The 17712-nt window shown below is 43.6% G+C and overlaps 1 protein-coding gene across 1 annotated transcript in view; it reads right to left on the minus strand.

Annotated features, from left to right (window-relative positions):
- Window positions 1–5059, minus strand: part of LOC117368146 (extracellular matrix protein 2) — a 99139-nt gene extending 94080 nt beyond the window's left edge. Inside the window, exon 1 of the mRNA XM_033961513.1 lies at window positions 5011–5059. Coding sequence (XP_033817404.1) covers window positions 5011–5059 — 49 coding nt within the window. The remainder of the gene's footprint in view (window positions 1–5010) is intronic.
- Window positions 5060–17712: the final 12653 nt, after the last annotated feature.

A 17712-nucleotide genomic window follows, 5' to 3' on the forward strand; every position in this document is an offset into this window, starting at 1 on the left:
CAGGAAAAGGATCTAAGTGTCATTGTTGAGGATACGTTGGAACCCTCAGCTCAGAGTGTAGCAATGGCTAAGAAAGCAAATAGAATGTTAAGAGTTATCAGGAAAGGAATAAACAATAAAAATGAAAATATTATAATGCCTTTGTATCACTTCATGGTGTAGCTGCACCTCGAATACTGTGTGCAATTCTGGTTGCCGTATCTCAAAAAAGATATAGCGGAATTAGAAAAGATACGATGCGGTATACAAACCTAAGGATTAGATTAGATTAGATTAGTAGGGCAACAAAAATGATAAAAGGATGGGATGACTTCCCTATGAGGAAAGGTTAAAATGACTAGGGCTCTTCAGCTTGGAAAAGAGATAGCTCAGAGGAGTTATGACAGAGGTCTGTGAAATAATGAGTGGAGTGGAAAGGTAGTGAATCGCTTGTTTATTTTGTCCAAAAATACTAGGACTAAGGGGACATGCGATGACGCTACTAAGTAGTAGATTTAAAACAAGCCGGAGAAAATATTTCTTCACTCAACATGCAATTAAACTCTGGAATATATTGCCAGAGAATGTAGCTTAGCAGTTAGCTTAACTTAGCTTAGCAGGGTTTAAAAAAGGTTTGGATAATTTCCTAAAAGAGAAGTCCATAGGCCATTATTAAGATGGCTTGGGAAAATACACTGTTCATTCCCAGGATAAGCAGCATAAAATCTGTTTTACTCCTTGAGATCTTGCCAGGTAATTGTGACCAGGGTTGGCCACTGTTGGAAACAGGATACTGGGCTTGATGGCAACTCTTATGTTTCTTAACGGCTCTGAAAATAGATCCTTAGTCATTGCTTCCATTAAGGGCTGCCAACAGGTCTGGTAGAGTACAGAATGGACAGCATGTCGAGTGGCATAACGGGGGTGAGCAGTGCCCCTCTCCCGCCCTCTTCCACACACCCCTTCCCGTACCTTTTTATCTTCAGCGTGAACAGCCACAAACTTGCTGCTTGCGTTGGCTTTGGCGCTCACTCTGATGCCACTTCCTAGGCGTGGATCCTGGAAGTGATGTCAGAGAAAGCGCCGAAGCCAACATGAGCAGTAAGTTTCTGGCTGCTTGTGCCAAAGTTAAAAAGGTACGGGGGAAGGGAAGGGACATGCACGGCAGGGGGAGGAGTGGGAATGGGGGGCAGAGAGCAGGATGGGTGCCAGCGCCCTGAGGAAGACGGCGCCCAGGGTGGACTGCCCCTACCCCACCCCCCCTTTTCTATACCACTGAGCATGTTCCAGGAAAGGTCTGCAGTTTACCAGTTGGGCAGTTGCTGGCCTCACACTGCAGGGATTTACAGACCTGTTTCCCTCTGTCACAAATATATAGTACACATAGCACATGGGTCTGGGGCTGAAGCTGAAGCTACTTCATCTGCAGGCCTGCACAACTCCGGTCCTCGAGGGCCAAATCCAGTCGGGTTTTCGGGATTTCCCCAGTGAATTTGCTTGAGATCTATTTGCCTGCACTGCTTCCATTGTATGCATATTGATCTCATGCATATTCACTTGGGAAATCCTGAAAACCTGGCCTGGCGAAGGCTGAAGTTGTGCAGGCCTTCACATGGCACTGTCCTTTGGCTGTGGACAGCATAATTACAAATTCTGACTTTGGTGCATATTTAGGGGGGCACAAGGAAAGCTACTGCCCACTGCTGTCCTACAGGCCTCCAATCTGATCCCCGTTCTGCCTTGTAGACTCAGTCCGGTAGGGAGCAAGTAAATGTTTGGGTCCTGTCATTTCTTGGAATGCTTGGAGGTTTTTTTGGGGGGAGGAGGGGTGGTTCCTTCATTTGGTTCTTAGAAGAGCAGCATCATTAAGAGTATGTGCTCTTTCGCAAACCTTTTGCATACTCTTTGCACGAACTCTTTCAAAAGAGTGTACAGTTAGCAAAATATGTATAATATTCATGAAAAGTGTGCCCTATGTGTCTACAGTGTGTACTCTTTCAGAAGACTGCAAGTATTAACAGCACACTCACAAAAAAAAATACAATTCCTTTTGCTCATTTTCCTTTGCCAATGACATCAAACGACATGGAAAATGTTATAGACATTTCATGTATTGTTTCAGACAGATGCACATCCCTAGTCATAACTGTCCTCTCACTCCCTGGATCCCTGATTCAGATCCAGCCTTCTCCTCCAGCTGCATCTCCTGTCCTGGGGTTTCTGCTCATGACCCTAGTGGAAAGAAGATCAAATCTTGCTCTATTCTGACACCTAGTGGCTAAAACTAGACTGCATGTATACTGAGTTCCAGAGGGCTCCCAATCAAGGACTATCAATCTCCAATAGCTGCACTAGGAAAGGCTATAAAAAAAGCAAAACACTATACCTCAGGTATCTGCAAAATAAAAGGCTAATGGTGTTGTATGATTTGTTTTATATCACCTGGAGCTTAATAAGGCAATTTGTACAGTTAATAAATAAAATGATGTGAAATGTAGTAAGGTTTAGTTTAGTTTAGTAAATGAAGTAATGCCCAATAGAGACTGGTTTGAATTTAGCTGGAAATCCAACAGGAGGTGGGGGAGGAATAAAGAAATTGTATAGAAAGCCCCTCCTCCCACATACACACATTTATAACCCTGTCACTTCTAGCAACTCCTCATGAGTTTTAGTTCCTATAGTTTTTAGGAATACAGTATATAGTTTGTCTTACAGCAACTTAACTGCTTTCTGGGGCAAATGATCTTAATGAATTGCATAGCACACTTGAGATAAAATTTTGTTAACTCAGGTCATCTCCTACCCAGATTAGCTGGGGCTGCTGCAGAGAAAACCCTGCCAGTCCCTGGAGAGTAGGGGGGTCCATCGTCCTAGCCCAATGGTGACACCTAGTGGCCAGATTGAATGTTCATGATTTTCAGGTATTTGAGAATAAAGGCTAAGGCACTAGTAGCCCAAGGAATCAGCCAGGAAGAAACTGCTGGATCAAAAAAGTTGTCATATTAATACACGATGAGGGCAATTTTAGAAAGGCTTTCTAAGTGTAAAATTAATGAAAAGTCCAGAAACCATTATTAAGATGGACTTGGGAAAATCCACTGCTTAAGTAGTATAAAATCTGTTTTGCTCTTTTGGGAACTTGCCATGTACTTGTGACCTGGAATGGCCACTGTTGGTAACAGGATACTGGGCATGATGAACCTTCTGTCTGTCTCTTATGTAAAGTATATATAGGAAGCAATCTCATGCATAAAATCTCTGACAAAGAGAAAAAGAGATAATGGTTACTGCGTAGATGGACCATTTGGCTTTTATCTGCCATCATGTTTCTATGTTTCTATTAAGAGGGCCTGGGATAGGCATGTGGGATATGTGAAAGAGAGAAACAGATAATGGTTACTGCAGATGGGCAGACTAGATGGACCATTTATTTGCCAACATGTTTATATGTTTCTAACTAGGCATTCATGAATAGACTTTCGGGTTTGCATACATACTGTGCAAAATACAAAATATTAGTTTAACCCAGCAATAAACTACCTGTGAATTCCTGCTGCCACTGATTGTACATATTAGTCACAGTGTTTGTTCTGCCCCTATTTTATTTGGGCATTTATTCAGTTTCTTGTATAAGAACAAGTATAACTGTTTATGCTAAGATGTATGAGTAAAGTGTTCTCTATGTAGGATTACCAAAAAATCTGGTAACCCTAGCTTTATGGACTTAAATCCCCAGAGTGCTTTGCTTCTCCCAGAAAGCTAGGCTGCAACCACAGAGCTTAAGCCCATCCTCCTTCTTGTTCAATCTGAGAGAGAACAGTTAGCATAGTTGTAAGACCGCATGGCTGTATGAGAACCTGGGTCTAACATTATTCTCCCACCAGGTTTTCATCCCTTTATTTCTAACAATCTAATACAGCTTAGGTTGCAATAGTCTGGAGCACAGTGTTATTTTCCACAAGGTGTGTGGATACACTCCCAGCTTCCCCTTGATTAGGATGGATTGGTAGAGTGAGACAATTCTGTGAAAGTTGAGCTGCCTTGAAGTAATCAATAGTAAGTGTTTATTCTTCATGCTATTAAAGAAAGTTGTTCAAAAACTACAGAGTCTGACTGATAACACTAAGATTACAGAAGGGTTAACTGAATAGAAGCCTCATACAATTGCCAATATAACTCAGAGTGAGTTCAAAAGTGCTTGGCCATTCAGAGGAGTCTATGGTAAAGACTGATCAATACAAGCTGTACACAGCACAGTGTTAGTACATATATACTTCCCTTTTCAAAACTGCCATTTTTTACACATGTAAGACCATCTATGGGAAACTGACTAAAGTCACCAAAAAAAAACTTGTTTTAATGAATTCTATTCAAGTAAACAATGTATAATGCAAAAGTCCAAACCCCATCCATTTTACATGAAAAAAATAAAAAAGTTACAGAAGTTCAAACATGTAACTTTTTCAGACTGTTTGTGGAACCATTACATGAAAAATCAGCCATTCTCAACATTTTGCGTTTGCTACTTTAGTTACTTTTTCCCAGAGATGGTCAAATATACAGTGGTTTCTGCACAGTGGCATAGCAAGGGTGAAAGGTGCCTGGGGCGATGGCAGCCCTCCCCTGCCCTAATCTCCACCCCACCTTCTCCTTCCCCAATCCTGCCTGCCGCGCACGTGTACCTCTATTTGAAGTTGTTGCTCACGGCAGTCAACAATGTGCTCCTCGCAACCCCATTGGCTCTCCCTCCGACGTCACTTCTTATGTGCGGCACCCAGAAGTGACGTCAGTGAGAGAGCCAATGGGGGTCACAAAGAGCACGTTATTTACTAGAGGTATGGGGGAGAGGGAAGGGGCGCACACATGGAAGGAAGGCATGGGAAGAGGCGGGACGGAAAGAAGGAGAAGTGCTGGCGCCCCTACCAACATGGCACCCAGGGCCCCCCCCCCCTTTTACTAAGCCACTGCTTCTACAATCACCTCCTAAAAGTAGTCATTTTGAACTTCAAATCTGAAAAAGTCAGCACTCACCTGTAGGAGGGCCTTGCTCCAGCGAACTGGGGGCTCCCTGCATATTCATGCTTCTTGGAAGTCTGCTTGGCTGTTTTGACTTTAGTGGAGTTCCAAGGCCTGAATGCATGCAGGCTTTTATTTCTGGCAACATCTACAGCCCTGCCTGTGAACTCCCAGGCTGACAGAACTAAAGCAATGAGAAGCAGGTCCATCTTCTTTCCCTGTGCAGCTACTTCTTTCCTATCTTGCTCTCCCTTTCCTTGCCTCTCTGACTTCTCTTAGGACGAATGAAAAGAACTATGAAAGCTTTTTTCTATACCAACTCAAACCAATTTCTGCTATGGAAGCCCCCAGGAGGGGCTTAATTAAACATACTGTAAGCTCCCCCCACTCTCTCACCACAGCCTGATTGCTTCTATGTATCCTTCCCCATCCCCCGTTCTCTAAAAGATAAACCACCTGGCTATGCACTGGGACTAGATTGTATGCAGCTCTTATTCCATTTTTAATTAAAACAAGGAAATCAAAAGAGATTGTGCTATTATAGGATAAGTCTAGTAGGTTTTATCGAACAAGGGCTTTTTGAAGTAGATGGAACCTTCCCCAGACTTTTGGCACAACTTTCCCTTATAAAGTTTCTGCAAAGGCCTCAAAGCCTCATCACCGTGAAAGGGGCTTCTGTTGTCCTGTGGAAAATTTTTTTATACAAAGTTAACAGCATCAGAACATCTAAACATAAATGCTCCTTTCTCCCACCTCTCAGGGAGTAGCCTCCAGGAAACTGTTGGTGCTGTGTCGGGTGATGTAAGGAAACTGAATTCAGAAATATCCACAGAAAAAAAAGAGGTTTCTGTGCAAAAAGACAGCAAGCCTGGCTAAACACAGAAAATGCATTTTTATGAATAAAAAATAGATGAAATCTCATTTGATCAACACTTTTAAGGGAAATTAGAAGTTCAGATATGCAATGATGGGGATGTGGAACTTAAGGTGCAGAATTTACAAAAACAAGATTGGTTCAGTCTGTGCCTGATAATGTCAAAGACCAACAACAATAAGGGTGGTACAGTAATGTTCAAAGAGGCTTAATCGAAATACCTCAGCCCCACCACTCCACCGCTATAATAGTTGCTAAAGCGGGAGATTTACGTGGTGCTTCATCATTGGTAAATCGTTTTACCAATTTTTTTACCAAACGATTTACCAATGATGAAGCACCACGTAAATCTCCCGCTTTAGCAACTATTATAGCGGTGGAGTGGTGGGGCTGAGGTATTTCGATTACGGTAAGCCTCTTTGAACATTACTGTACCACCCTTATTGTTGTTGGTTTATGATACATAGTTGAGGGGGGTGGTAATACAATCATATATAATACTGGTTTTAGACTAAAGCTGATAATGTCAAAGGGCACCATATGAACAAGGATAGGCTGCATCCATTATTGTTTGGCTCTTATAACATTGAGAGAGTTGAAAAATGAAGTTCAGAGAGCTTAATTGAACACTCCCCCCCCAAGTCAAATATTTCTTGAACTATTGGATTTAAACTTAATATCAGAGACACTAATGATCCCTCAATAACATCATACCGACTTTTTTTTTCATTGTGCTAGCACTCTGGAATTGTCTTGTGTTAGACATCCAGACTGGATTATCATTTAATAAATGTAAATCTGCCCTTAAAACATTTTTGTTTATGAAGGCATTTAGGCCCCTTATTATCAAACTATGGTAGAGCTTTTTACTGTGGTCTAGTGAAGCAAATGCTTATTTTTATTGCCTAAATGCATTACCTTGCATTTCTCCAGATGAAGTTCAATGTGGAGAAATGCAAGGTAATGCATTTAGGCAATAAAAATAAGGAATACGAGTATACAATGTCAGGTGCAACTCTGGGGAAGAGTGAACAAGAAAAGGACCTGGGTGTACTGATAGATAGGACCCTGAAGCCGTCGGCACAATGCGCGGCAGCGGCAAAGAAGGCAAATAGAATGTTGGGCATGATAAAGAAAGGAATCTTGAGTAGATCGGAGAAAGTTATAATGCCGCTTTATAGGGCAATGGTCAGACCACACTTGGAATACTGCGTCCAACATTGGTCTCCCTACCTAAAGAAGGATATAAAACTGCTGGAGAGGGTGCAGAGACGAGCAACAAAACTGGTGAAGGGTATGGAGAAACTGGAATACGAGGACAGACTTATAACACTAGGATTGTTCTCCCTTGAGAAAAGGAGACTGCGTGGGGATATGATCGAGACCTTCAAAATACTGAAAGGAATCGACAAAATAGAGCAGAGAAGATTATTTACATTGTCCAATTTGACACGGACTAGAGGACATGTAATGAAGCTTAGGGGGGACAGGTTCAGGACTAATGTCAGGAAGTTCTGCTTCACTCAGAGAGTGGTTGACGCCTGGAATGCCCTCCCAGAGGAGATTATGACGGAATCGACCGTCCTAGGCTTCAAGAGCAAACTAGATGCATATCTCCTTAAGAGAGGCATATAAAGATATGGTGGACTATAAATTACGACAGGTGTACACCTGGCAGGGCCTCCGCGTGTGCGGATCGCCGGACTTGATGGACCGAAGGTCTGATCCGGAGATGGCAGTTCTTATGTTCTTATGTTCTTATGAATCGAATAAATGTCGGAGCATTTACCTCACTGGCTGCATTAAAAGCTCTACCACGGTTTGATAAAAGGGGCCCTTAATGAAATCAGATGGCAGATGTGCTGGGTTCAAATATTTTATTTATTATATACCACTTATAACCTAAGTGGTGTACATTCAGGTCCTCAAACATTTTTCCCTATCTGTCCTGGTGGGCTCACACTCTACCTAATGTACCTGGGGCAATGGGGGATTAAGTGACTTGCCCAGGGTCACAAGGAGCAGCGTGGGATTTGAACCCACAACCTCAGGGTACTGAGGCTGTAGCTCTAACCACTGTGCCATACACTCCCATGGGACTTTAGTTTTTGTTTTGTTAGGCTTTTAGGAAATGTATGCTTATAAGAAATATTTTTATTAAATGAATCAAAATAACATCACAGGATTAATAATAAAAATTCTCAAAAGAATTATGTTGCTGCAGAAATTTCCCCCACCCAGGCCCAAGTATGGTAATAACCTTCTACCCACCCATAATATGCCTTTATCAATAACTATGAGAAATCTGTGGTCTTACAACTTCCCATTAAGCTGAAGACCCTCTAATAACCAGAATATCATCCCTTCTACCCTTTCCTGGATAAGTCTGTTGATTGTCCAAGCTTATTCCTAACCTATATTTAGGAAATTATTAAAAACTCATTTATTTGATAAACAGGAATGTTGATTTTTACTTTGCCTATGTTTATAATGGTATTTTTATTGGGTTTGGTGTTTTGTTTTTTTTTACTTTCTTTTTAATTACAGTAATTTAATTGAGGCATTACAGCTGTGTGTTTGAAATTGCATTTTAATTATGTTGTATTAATGTGTTCACTAGATGTAATGTATATGAGATTGTATTTATTAATTGAATCTCTCTGTTGTGAACCGCCTAGAACTGCTGGTAGGGCGGCATACAAGAAAATAAATTATTATTATTCTTATTATTTCCCACCAATAATCTGTAACCCTCCCAAGACAGACTAAGAACTCAGAGTACATCTTATAAATCTAAATCATTCAGCACTTTACTACATGCTATGGATGATAAGCTCTGTAAATAAGGTTCCCATATTTGCCAAAATCTTTTCTTCTGTCAGTGTCAGATGGGCATCTCACACTTGGAGATTTATACTCTATTGCTGATGTGCTGAGAATTGAGTCAGTTCAGAGGATGGCCACCAGGATGGTCTCGGGGCTCAATGATCTCCCGTATGAAGTAAAGCTGAATAAATTGCAGCTGTACTCACTTGAGGAACGAAGAGAGAGAGAGGGGACATGATTGAGACATTTAAATATATCACGGGCCATATCGAGGTGGAAGAGGATATCTTCCGTCTTATAGGACCTTCGTCCACCAGAGGGCATCCGCTGAAAATCAGGGGAGGAAAATTTCATGGTGACTTCAGAAAGTATTTCTTCACCGAGAGGGTGGTCGATCATTGGAACGAACTCCCACTGCAGGTGATTGAGGCCAACAGCGTGGCAGATTTTAAAAATAAATGGGATATTCACGTGGGATCTCTAATGATGTAAAGGCAAGGGGTGATGAACAAAATCAAGGCACAGGGTCACTAGAGTGGGCAGACTTGATGGGCTCAAGAGGAGGCGGTAGCGGCTAGTGCGGCCGGCGATTTAGCATGCGCGATTCCGCGCGTTAAAACCGCTAGCGTGGCTTTGTAAAAGGAGCCCTAAAACTACTATCTGCAGATGATTAGATGTTTTAAAGCTCCTGTGGTATTCACTGATTAGAACAACTCCTACTAGTGAAGAACTTCTTAGTTAGTATCAGGAAGATACTTAAAAGAAGCTTAAGCAAAAAGAAAATATCTCTGCGACTGAAGATCGCAATCTGAAGAACCTGAGCAGAAGGATGTACATAACTATCTATGTGTAGATGAAGATGCCAGTTCAGAGCTTCCAAGGTACCTACTTCCAGGAAGATTTGGCCAAAACTAGTTTTGAACTTATATTCCCAAAGCAATGTGGTATTTCTAGTATTTAATTTTACCCAATTAAACCAGTGCTGCAGGTCCCTTTATGCATTAAAATGAGGTTGTCAGAAATCCAGAACTGGCCTACAATCTTTCTCCTGGAACTGGATGACTTGGCAACTTTGACAGCTCCAGTCACCGACAGAAAAGATCAATAGAGTTCTTTAACAGTACAGAATATTAACTGTCATCGATTAACTTGTAATCCTTAAACTTTCATGCGACTTTAAAATTATAGACTGGCCCCAGGGCAGGATTAATTTGTCGAGGGCCCCTAGGCACACAAGGACACTGGGCCCCCTGCCCCGCCCCACCCCACCATGCGCCCAGGCGGAAACAGGAAGCTGCATCAGAGGGAAGTTTTGGGCAAGCAGCACCGCTTGCACAATTACAGTTCCCGTTGCCTTTCTTACCCGCGTTGCTTGCTTGTCTTACTTTCCGTCGATGGGGGAGGCCGCATTGCCGATCGATGCTGGAGGGGCCCATCGCCATTTGGAAAAAACAATGTTGATGCCCTCCTTCATCGGGCCCCCCCCTGACCATTTCGGGCCCTAGGCATGTGCCTACTTGGCCTTTTGGTTAATCCTGCCCTGACTGGTCCTAGAAAGATCTTGACAGACTGGATATAAGAACAAGAAAACTCTTCATGCTCACAAGCTAATCTATAAGAACCAGAACTGAAAGAGAAGTGGGTATTATAGAAAGTGCTTTATTTTCTAGGGAAAAAGGTATAGGTACTCATGCAGAGACAATATTGGAGGGGGGGCAAGTGAGGCAACCAGTGCTTTTTTTCAGCCAGTACAGTTTAGACAGCCATGTAACCCAGAATAGATCTGAAAGTGGCTGCCTCTGAATCTAAGATGGGGGGGGGGGGAAAAATCATCTGACATCATCCTACAGATGCTGTACAAAGGCAGTAAGCTATTGTGAAGATGGCCGCAGGGGCATGCTCAAAAGAGCACACCAGGCCACTTTGGAGCCACTGAGGAGCAGGAAAAGGAGAGCATCACTGACAGCCTGAATAGGGAAGCAGACTAGCTCTGCTAAGTCTAGCGTAGTTGTGGTAAAAGGTCCATGAACCATCATTTGCAACACTGTGGGCCTGGTTCTGTATAGGACGCCCGGTCTCAGCAGCCGCCTAAGTGGCTTTTGAGAATCGCATACTGGTGTCCTATACAGAATCACATCTGTCTTAACTGGCAGATTCCTAACCACCCCAATTCTCTAACCAGTATCCATGTTACAGGTGCCATTTAGAGAATCACGTTGCCACTGAGCTGATCACAGCAAGGGAATCTCTCTGCCATGATCAGCTGAGTGGCAGCAGCAGGGATCCCCCGAACCCTACCACAAGTCAGCTGGCAGGAGGGATGCCCACTCCCTCCCACCGCCACCCCCAACCACCCTCCCACTAGGATGCATCAGGGAGGAGCCTAAGGCCCTGATTGGCCCAGGCACCTAAGTCCTCCTTCCCAGTGCATTGCACAGGTTTTTAAAAATGTTTTGTAAAAATATCTTGAAAGGTTGCTTAACGCTAGGAAGCTGCAAATGAACATTAGATGAGACTTGGAAATGAAGTTAGCCCATGACGAAGCTGAATAAATTGAAATGGCAGAGCTCCTGACGGGTTAAGTTAAGTACTTTTTTGTAAAGTCTCTTTATTATGAAAATTAAAATTACAGTAAGCAGCTTCAGTGAGTGAAAACAGACCAATGATGATGTTCATTACCCCAGTAAAGACATCAGCATTATTCGGGTGTTTGAGGTTCATCACTCACTTATTAATGATATCTATATGAATAGTTTCAAACATCTTGACTCTGTTGAAAAATTTATTTTGGTTGAGCAAGATTTGTGTTCCAATATTGAGAAGAGGACTTGTGATATATCAGATGATTAATTACATATGTATGAGGTTCTCCATTTTATCTAACAAAATAGAAAAGATGTGAGAAATTATATATTGATCAGACATGGAAGAGTTTGAGATGATAATTAATTGAGCATTATAGATCCTTGAGGACAAATTATGCTGAGGCTGTACATTCAGAACAGTTAAAGTAGTCAGCTTGGATTATATATCAACACTGATAAGAAGAGAGGATCAGGTAAGATCATTAGTGAGATTGGAACAGTACTGGATTTTTAAACTACCAGTAAACACTTTGGAACCAGCAGAGTTGAATTCTCACATGGAGCAAACTATTTTTTTTTTCTGGTGGAATTTTGGCTTGGCTGTAATAGCGAGTTAAATATTTTGAAATGGTTTGTTACGTATATTGAATGCCCAAAAATGAATAGAAGAAATAACAACCTACAGTATATGAAGCTTAAAATTGAAATGTAACCCATAATTTAGTAATAACCCAACATATCCATTTTTCTTCAGTTGACTGTGTAAGAGGTAAGAGAAGCTGCACCTGATTCCCCCCCCCCAAAAAAAAAATTAAAATTATTAATAAAAGGACTTATTAATAAAAGACCATAAACAAGATAAGGGTTATCACTTTAAATCTGAATGAAGAACACTTTTGCATTGTTCCTACCCTGGGTGTGAATTGCACGTGGCTTTCAAGGTTCGAATGGCCTATGGTAATTATTTGAAATAATATTTTTTTAAAAAGAAAAAATAAATGCAATAATAAAAGTACAGCATACAGAAGAGAATAAAGAGGGCTACTATTTTTACACCCTCTTTCTGTGTTGTGCCTCCCTTTGCAGCCGTTCCTCTCTATATCATATTTTCTCTGGCACTCTATAGAGCTCCTGCCCAGACTTTCACAGCACCCCTCCCTCCTCCTGTAAACAGAACTACAGGCTGCTTCCCTCTCCTGGCTCTGCACTGTAGTAATTGCTGCAGGAATCGAGCCATTTTTCCCCTTGCACTCTGTCTTTACTGCATTCTTTGAGTTGCTGGGATGTTCAGCCAGGTGCTGACCTGCAGCCTCATTTGCCCTCCATGATATAAAAGGCTAGTAAACTGAGACCATGGATGGAGGTGCCTAAAAGGCTGCACATGTTTTAACTCAGCCTGGGAGTCTCTAGATTTAGAAGGACAAAGACCATTAAAACTAGGGTTGCCATATGGCTCTAGAAAGAAAGAGGACGGGTTCAGGCATCCGGGTTTTACTTCTACTGAAAGCAATGGAAGTAAGGAGGACAGATAGAGACATCTGGTCTTTCCTTCAATTGAAAGCAATGGAAGTAAAACCCGGATGTCTCAATCCGTCCTCCTTTTTCTGGAGCCATATGGTAACCCTAAATCATCTCTCCTTTCTTGGATAAAAATGTCCTTATGTTGTTTATGGCTGCCCCCCCTCCCCCGATTGGAAGCTCAAACCGTAGAGGTACTTTTTAGCTTATGTAGGAACCTGTGGCGTTTTGCACAGAAAGTTCTACCAGGTTCCTCCATCTTGCGGTGTCCCACAGGGTTCTCCCCTATCCCCTATTCTATTCAACATGTATATGATCTCCCTGAAGCTCCTCAAACTATCCCCCCTTGAAACAATATACACATAGGCTGACGATATCTTTATCCTCCTCGAAACAGACCAGAACCTCACAAACCTCCAAGAGAACATTACTTCATGCATAACGAGACTTCACGCCTCCCCACTGAAGGTACCTTTTAGGATAAGGCCCTCCTTTAGTAGTGCAGAGACTTGAGCCAGAGACTGAAGAGATTTTAAAAAGGCTTTTATTAAACTAGCATATATGCTGGACTTCTGGGCAGAACTGGCTGCATAAACAGAAGACCCTGAGGATCTCGGACACAATGGTTATATAGTGTCCTAACCAGTTCAAACCAGTCTGACCAGCTCTGACCAAAAGGTAACAGCAGAGAGAAAAACAAAACCATAAATCCATCCTATAATCTACACATCTTAGGCTAACTAGCATCTACATTCCTCTGCCTCCTGGCTGTACCAGGCACTTAAGACAGATACATAGAACAGGCCTGCATGCATACGTGATTTCTCAGAGCAGTAAAATGGAGTCACAACTTGTTCTTTGTACTGATTATGACCCACTGATCTAAAATAAAGCTTTCTTCATCTACACCGTGACCCAGCCATGTCAGCTAGCTAGGGATCCTTCATTCCCAACTTTTCTTCTGTAGGCTAGCTGACTAACTGGGTTACGGGAGGTCAGGGCCATCTGTATCAGAGGTGGGGACTGGGTGATAGGAGGAAAGGGCCAGGACTAGGGCGGTGGTACTTTTGTCAATCGTAGTCCTAATAGTACGGTTAAGGGTTTTCAATAAACATGGTAACAGGCAAGGAAGAACACAAAATATGACAGAGAATACCAGGAAAATTATGGTGAGGGCTTTAAAGAGTCCCGGTTTGGAGGCCCAATCAGTCAGTGAGTTGAGTCCAAACATATCATCATCAGCCCAAGTAGCAGGACCGTAGACAGCAATGATGCGCTCCGGGGGCCAAGTGTCATCCCATTTACCGATTTCCAAACTTCTTTCAGGACGGGCCCGTTGATCGAATACTGGGACAGCCAGATGTTCTCCTTCGGATAACGGGAGGAGGAAGAAGGCTGGTTTGATAGTGCCCAGAACACAAGTGCCAGTCCAATTTGAGGGTAGAGTGGGGTATGCCATTTTCCCACAGATCCAGTAGCATCCTTCTGGTGCAGCCCAAGGGGCAGAAGCAGGCAGGTTGAGGTAGACATTTAATGTGGTAGCATTGCCAGTAGTATTCCATCGTCTGGGTATTTTTAACTTAGGATCTCCGGTCCAATAAGTCCAACCGGGCTGAGAGGTACTGTTTTTAGTCCATAAGGATTGGCACTGCAGGTGTCCAACACGAGTGGTAAAGGATGGTCCGAGACGCTGTATGCAGTGTTTTGCCAGAATGGAGTTTTTCAGAGGCCAGCTGGGTGCCCCCGCAGACATAACAGTTTGTCAGATTTAAGGTGGCTCCTATGGCTTCAGCGAACTGTATGAAAAGGTTGCAGGTGGTGACAGAGGGCACAAAGTCTTGTTGGTCAAGTTTCATATGTTCATAAAAGTCTGGAAACACAATGCTGTGTTGTTCAGGAATTCGGTGTCTCTCAACGAGTTTGATGTGCAAGACAGTACCAGGGTCCGTGCCCTTACCATATATCTGTAGGCCCACAAGATAGCGAGCTTTCCGGAAGCTATGGTCGAGGTTCCATTTAAATGGCTGTAGAATAGTGAAATTAAGTGGGTTACAGTTCTGGAGGCCACAGTCAGAGGTAGTCACCACTTTGGATAATATGGCTCGGGTGGTGGGCAGTCGGGTCATACCCCAAGTAGCCCAGGATACACATTTCCAGTAGTTACAGTAGTAGTGTTCGGAAGACCCTTCACAGTGGGACGGCTTCTGTCCCGCCAGGCACATGTATTTATCGTTGTGCATATATTCCCTCCTCCATGCTAGGGCACCACAACATCCAAGGAAGGTGGGGTTCTGGTCCATGGCATAGCAAGCATCAAAGAGGACTGAGGCCGGGACATGGGGATTAGTGACCAGGGTTTGTTGAATCAGGGGGCCCTGATCCCAGACTGACCTGACCTCTATCCAAGTATCCCTATTAGTTGCTTTGGGGTAGAAACAGATCTGTGAATCTCCATTATTACATATAGAATATTCAACCTTGTTATATATACATACAGGGGTCACTAGTTGACCCTTACACTCATAATTAGTTTGAAATCTAATAACATTTTCCGTTTTGCCCCCATTGTCCACTAGTGCCACACAAGGGGCACACCCAGGCGTGGGAGGGGTAGGGGACATGGACAATGTTGGCAAGACGTAAATCACAAGCAGTAAATATACAACAGAGTTCATATTAAATATCTTGTCAGATCTCCGGATCAGACGTGCGTGATTACTCTTCCAGAGTGTGGGGCAGCCGCGTGATTTTCAGTTGAAGGTCAGTAGGCCCTTTTTCACAAATATACTCAGCAGCGGGCTTCACACGGCTGTAGTGAATCCAAGACTCGTGGCGGGACAATTTGACAGCTGTGGGGGAAGCAAGTAAGACAGTGAAAGGCCCTGTCCAAAGGGGTTTCAGCGGTTCTTTCTTCCATACTTTCAGCCACACTTGATCCCCAGGTTTGTAGAGGTGAACAGGGGTTGTAATTGGCAGCGGGGCTCTAGAAATGACCCAGTTCTGTAATTTCATAATGGTCTTTCCTAGTTGCTTTATCTCTGCGTCTGTGATAGCGTTCCCTATCTGTTCAAGAGACTCGGGGTCTAGACTGACTATCGGCGGGGGTCGGCCATACATGAGCTCAAATGGGGACAACTGATTGCGTTTACCTGGGGTACAGCGGATGCGAAATAGAACAGAAGGAATCAGTTTGGGCCATGGCAGGCGGCTTTCCTCTGCCGCTTTTCCGAGGAGGGTTTTAATAGTTCTGTTGATGCGTTCAACTTGGCCAGAGCTCTGGGGGTGATAGGCCGTATGTAATTTCCAGGTGATTTGCAGAGCCCGAGAGGCGGGGCCATTATCGCTGCCAATCACTAGGGGCAGGCCATAGCGAGGGATGATGTCATGGAGTAAAACCTTTACTATTTCCCTACTTTTCTCTGTGCACACTGGGTAGGCCTCTGGCCACCCAGTGTGGGAATCAATGAAAACCAGGAGGTAACGGAACCCATGGGAGGGGGGCAAGTGGGTAAAATCTGTAGAGAGGACTTGCATGGGGTGTGAACCGATAGGCTGGTGACCAGGAACGGGGGATCTGACAGAAGAGGGGTTGTGTCGGAGGCAAATGACACAGCGGAGCAGAACATGGGAGATGAGTTGAGAGAGATTCGGGATATAGAAATTCTGTCGGAGAAGAGTGCGGAGGGTTGGGTTACCGGCATGAGAAAAATCGTGTGCACGTTGGACAACAGTGAGGGCCAGGAGTTGTGGAACATACAGGAGGGGTGTGGATGTGTGGGAGGAGGGTATAGTAATCCATCCGGATGGGAGGGTGCAATGGCCAGATTGCTGCGTGGCCCACTTGCGCTCGGGGTCAGTGTACTGGGGGGAAAGGGAATGAAGGAAAGGTTGAGGGGAGGAAAGGGATAATAGAAGAGGGGGTGTGGGCGGACCTTGGAGGGCCGCCTGGCGAGCCGAGCGGTCAGCCAAGGCATTACCGCGGCTGATGAAATCACGGAGGCGACGGTGGGCCCGGCAGTGCATGATAGAAACTTTGGAGGGTAGCAAGATAGCATCCAAAAGGTCCAGGATGAGTTGGTGGTGTTGGATAGGGGATCCAGAGGAGGTGAGGAAGGAACGCTGGCGCCAGAGGGCAGCGTGGGCGTGAACAGCTAGAAAGGCAATTTAGATAGGAAGAAAACAAAAATGCAAAAAGGGAGAGAAAAATCTCCAAAAATGGCCAATGGTATGGTTGGTTTCCCCGGGGTACCCCACAAACCAAACAGATAGACAACACAAAGATTACAGGGCATAAACAAACATAGAAAACAGAAAAGGCATGGAACTTTTCTTCCAGCTGGCAAGGATTCAGAGCTGAAGTTAGATCTGCAGAGAAATGCACAGTTATACAAAAACAAACGTCCATCATAGCACGAATCATAATTGTGTGCACACAGTGGCAAAGTAAAGTGCGATATAACACATGGCATAATAATCACATAATCATGAAAGGCATCTATTAATGGTTACTGGAACGTCCGAAAGAGAAAACGTAAGAATGTGATCACTCTGGCTTGGTGCCCTGCCAATTACATTCATAAGGCAGACAGGGACGCAACTGCTAGGGTGTGCTTCAATCTTGAAAAATAAGCAAAACTTACTAGGTACAGTGTACAATGTTAAATATAGAGGTATTCTGAAGTATGGCAATGTCAATTCAAAGGGGAAAAAAAGAAACATGTTAAATGTTAAGTGCAAGGTCATTTCAAGGTTACTGAAAGCAGAACATTGTCCTCCTTCTCTGGGTAGAAAAAGACTCATTGTAACAGGTCCAGAACAGCTCTGTATGTATGACTGCGAAGACAAAGAAGAGACATTTTAACGTGACACCACCCCTGAGGTCACTTAGCCATGTTCCCTGCAGGCAGACCTGGA

Source organism: Geotrypetes seraphini, chromosome 1 (genome assembly GCF_902459505.1).
Source record: "Geotrypetes seraphini chromosome 1, aGeoSer1.1, whole genome shotgun sequence".
Taxonomy (NCBI): Eukaryota; Metazoa; Chordata; class Amphibia; order Gymnophiona; family Dermophiidae; genus Geotrypetes; species Geotrypetes seraphini.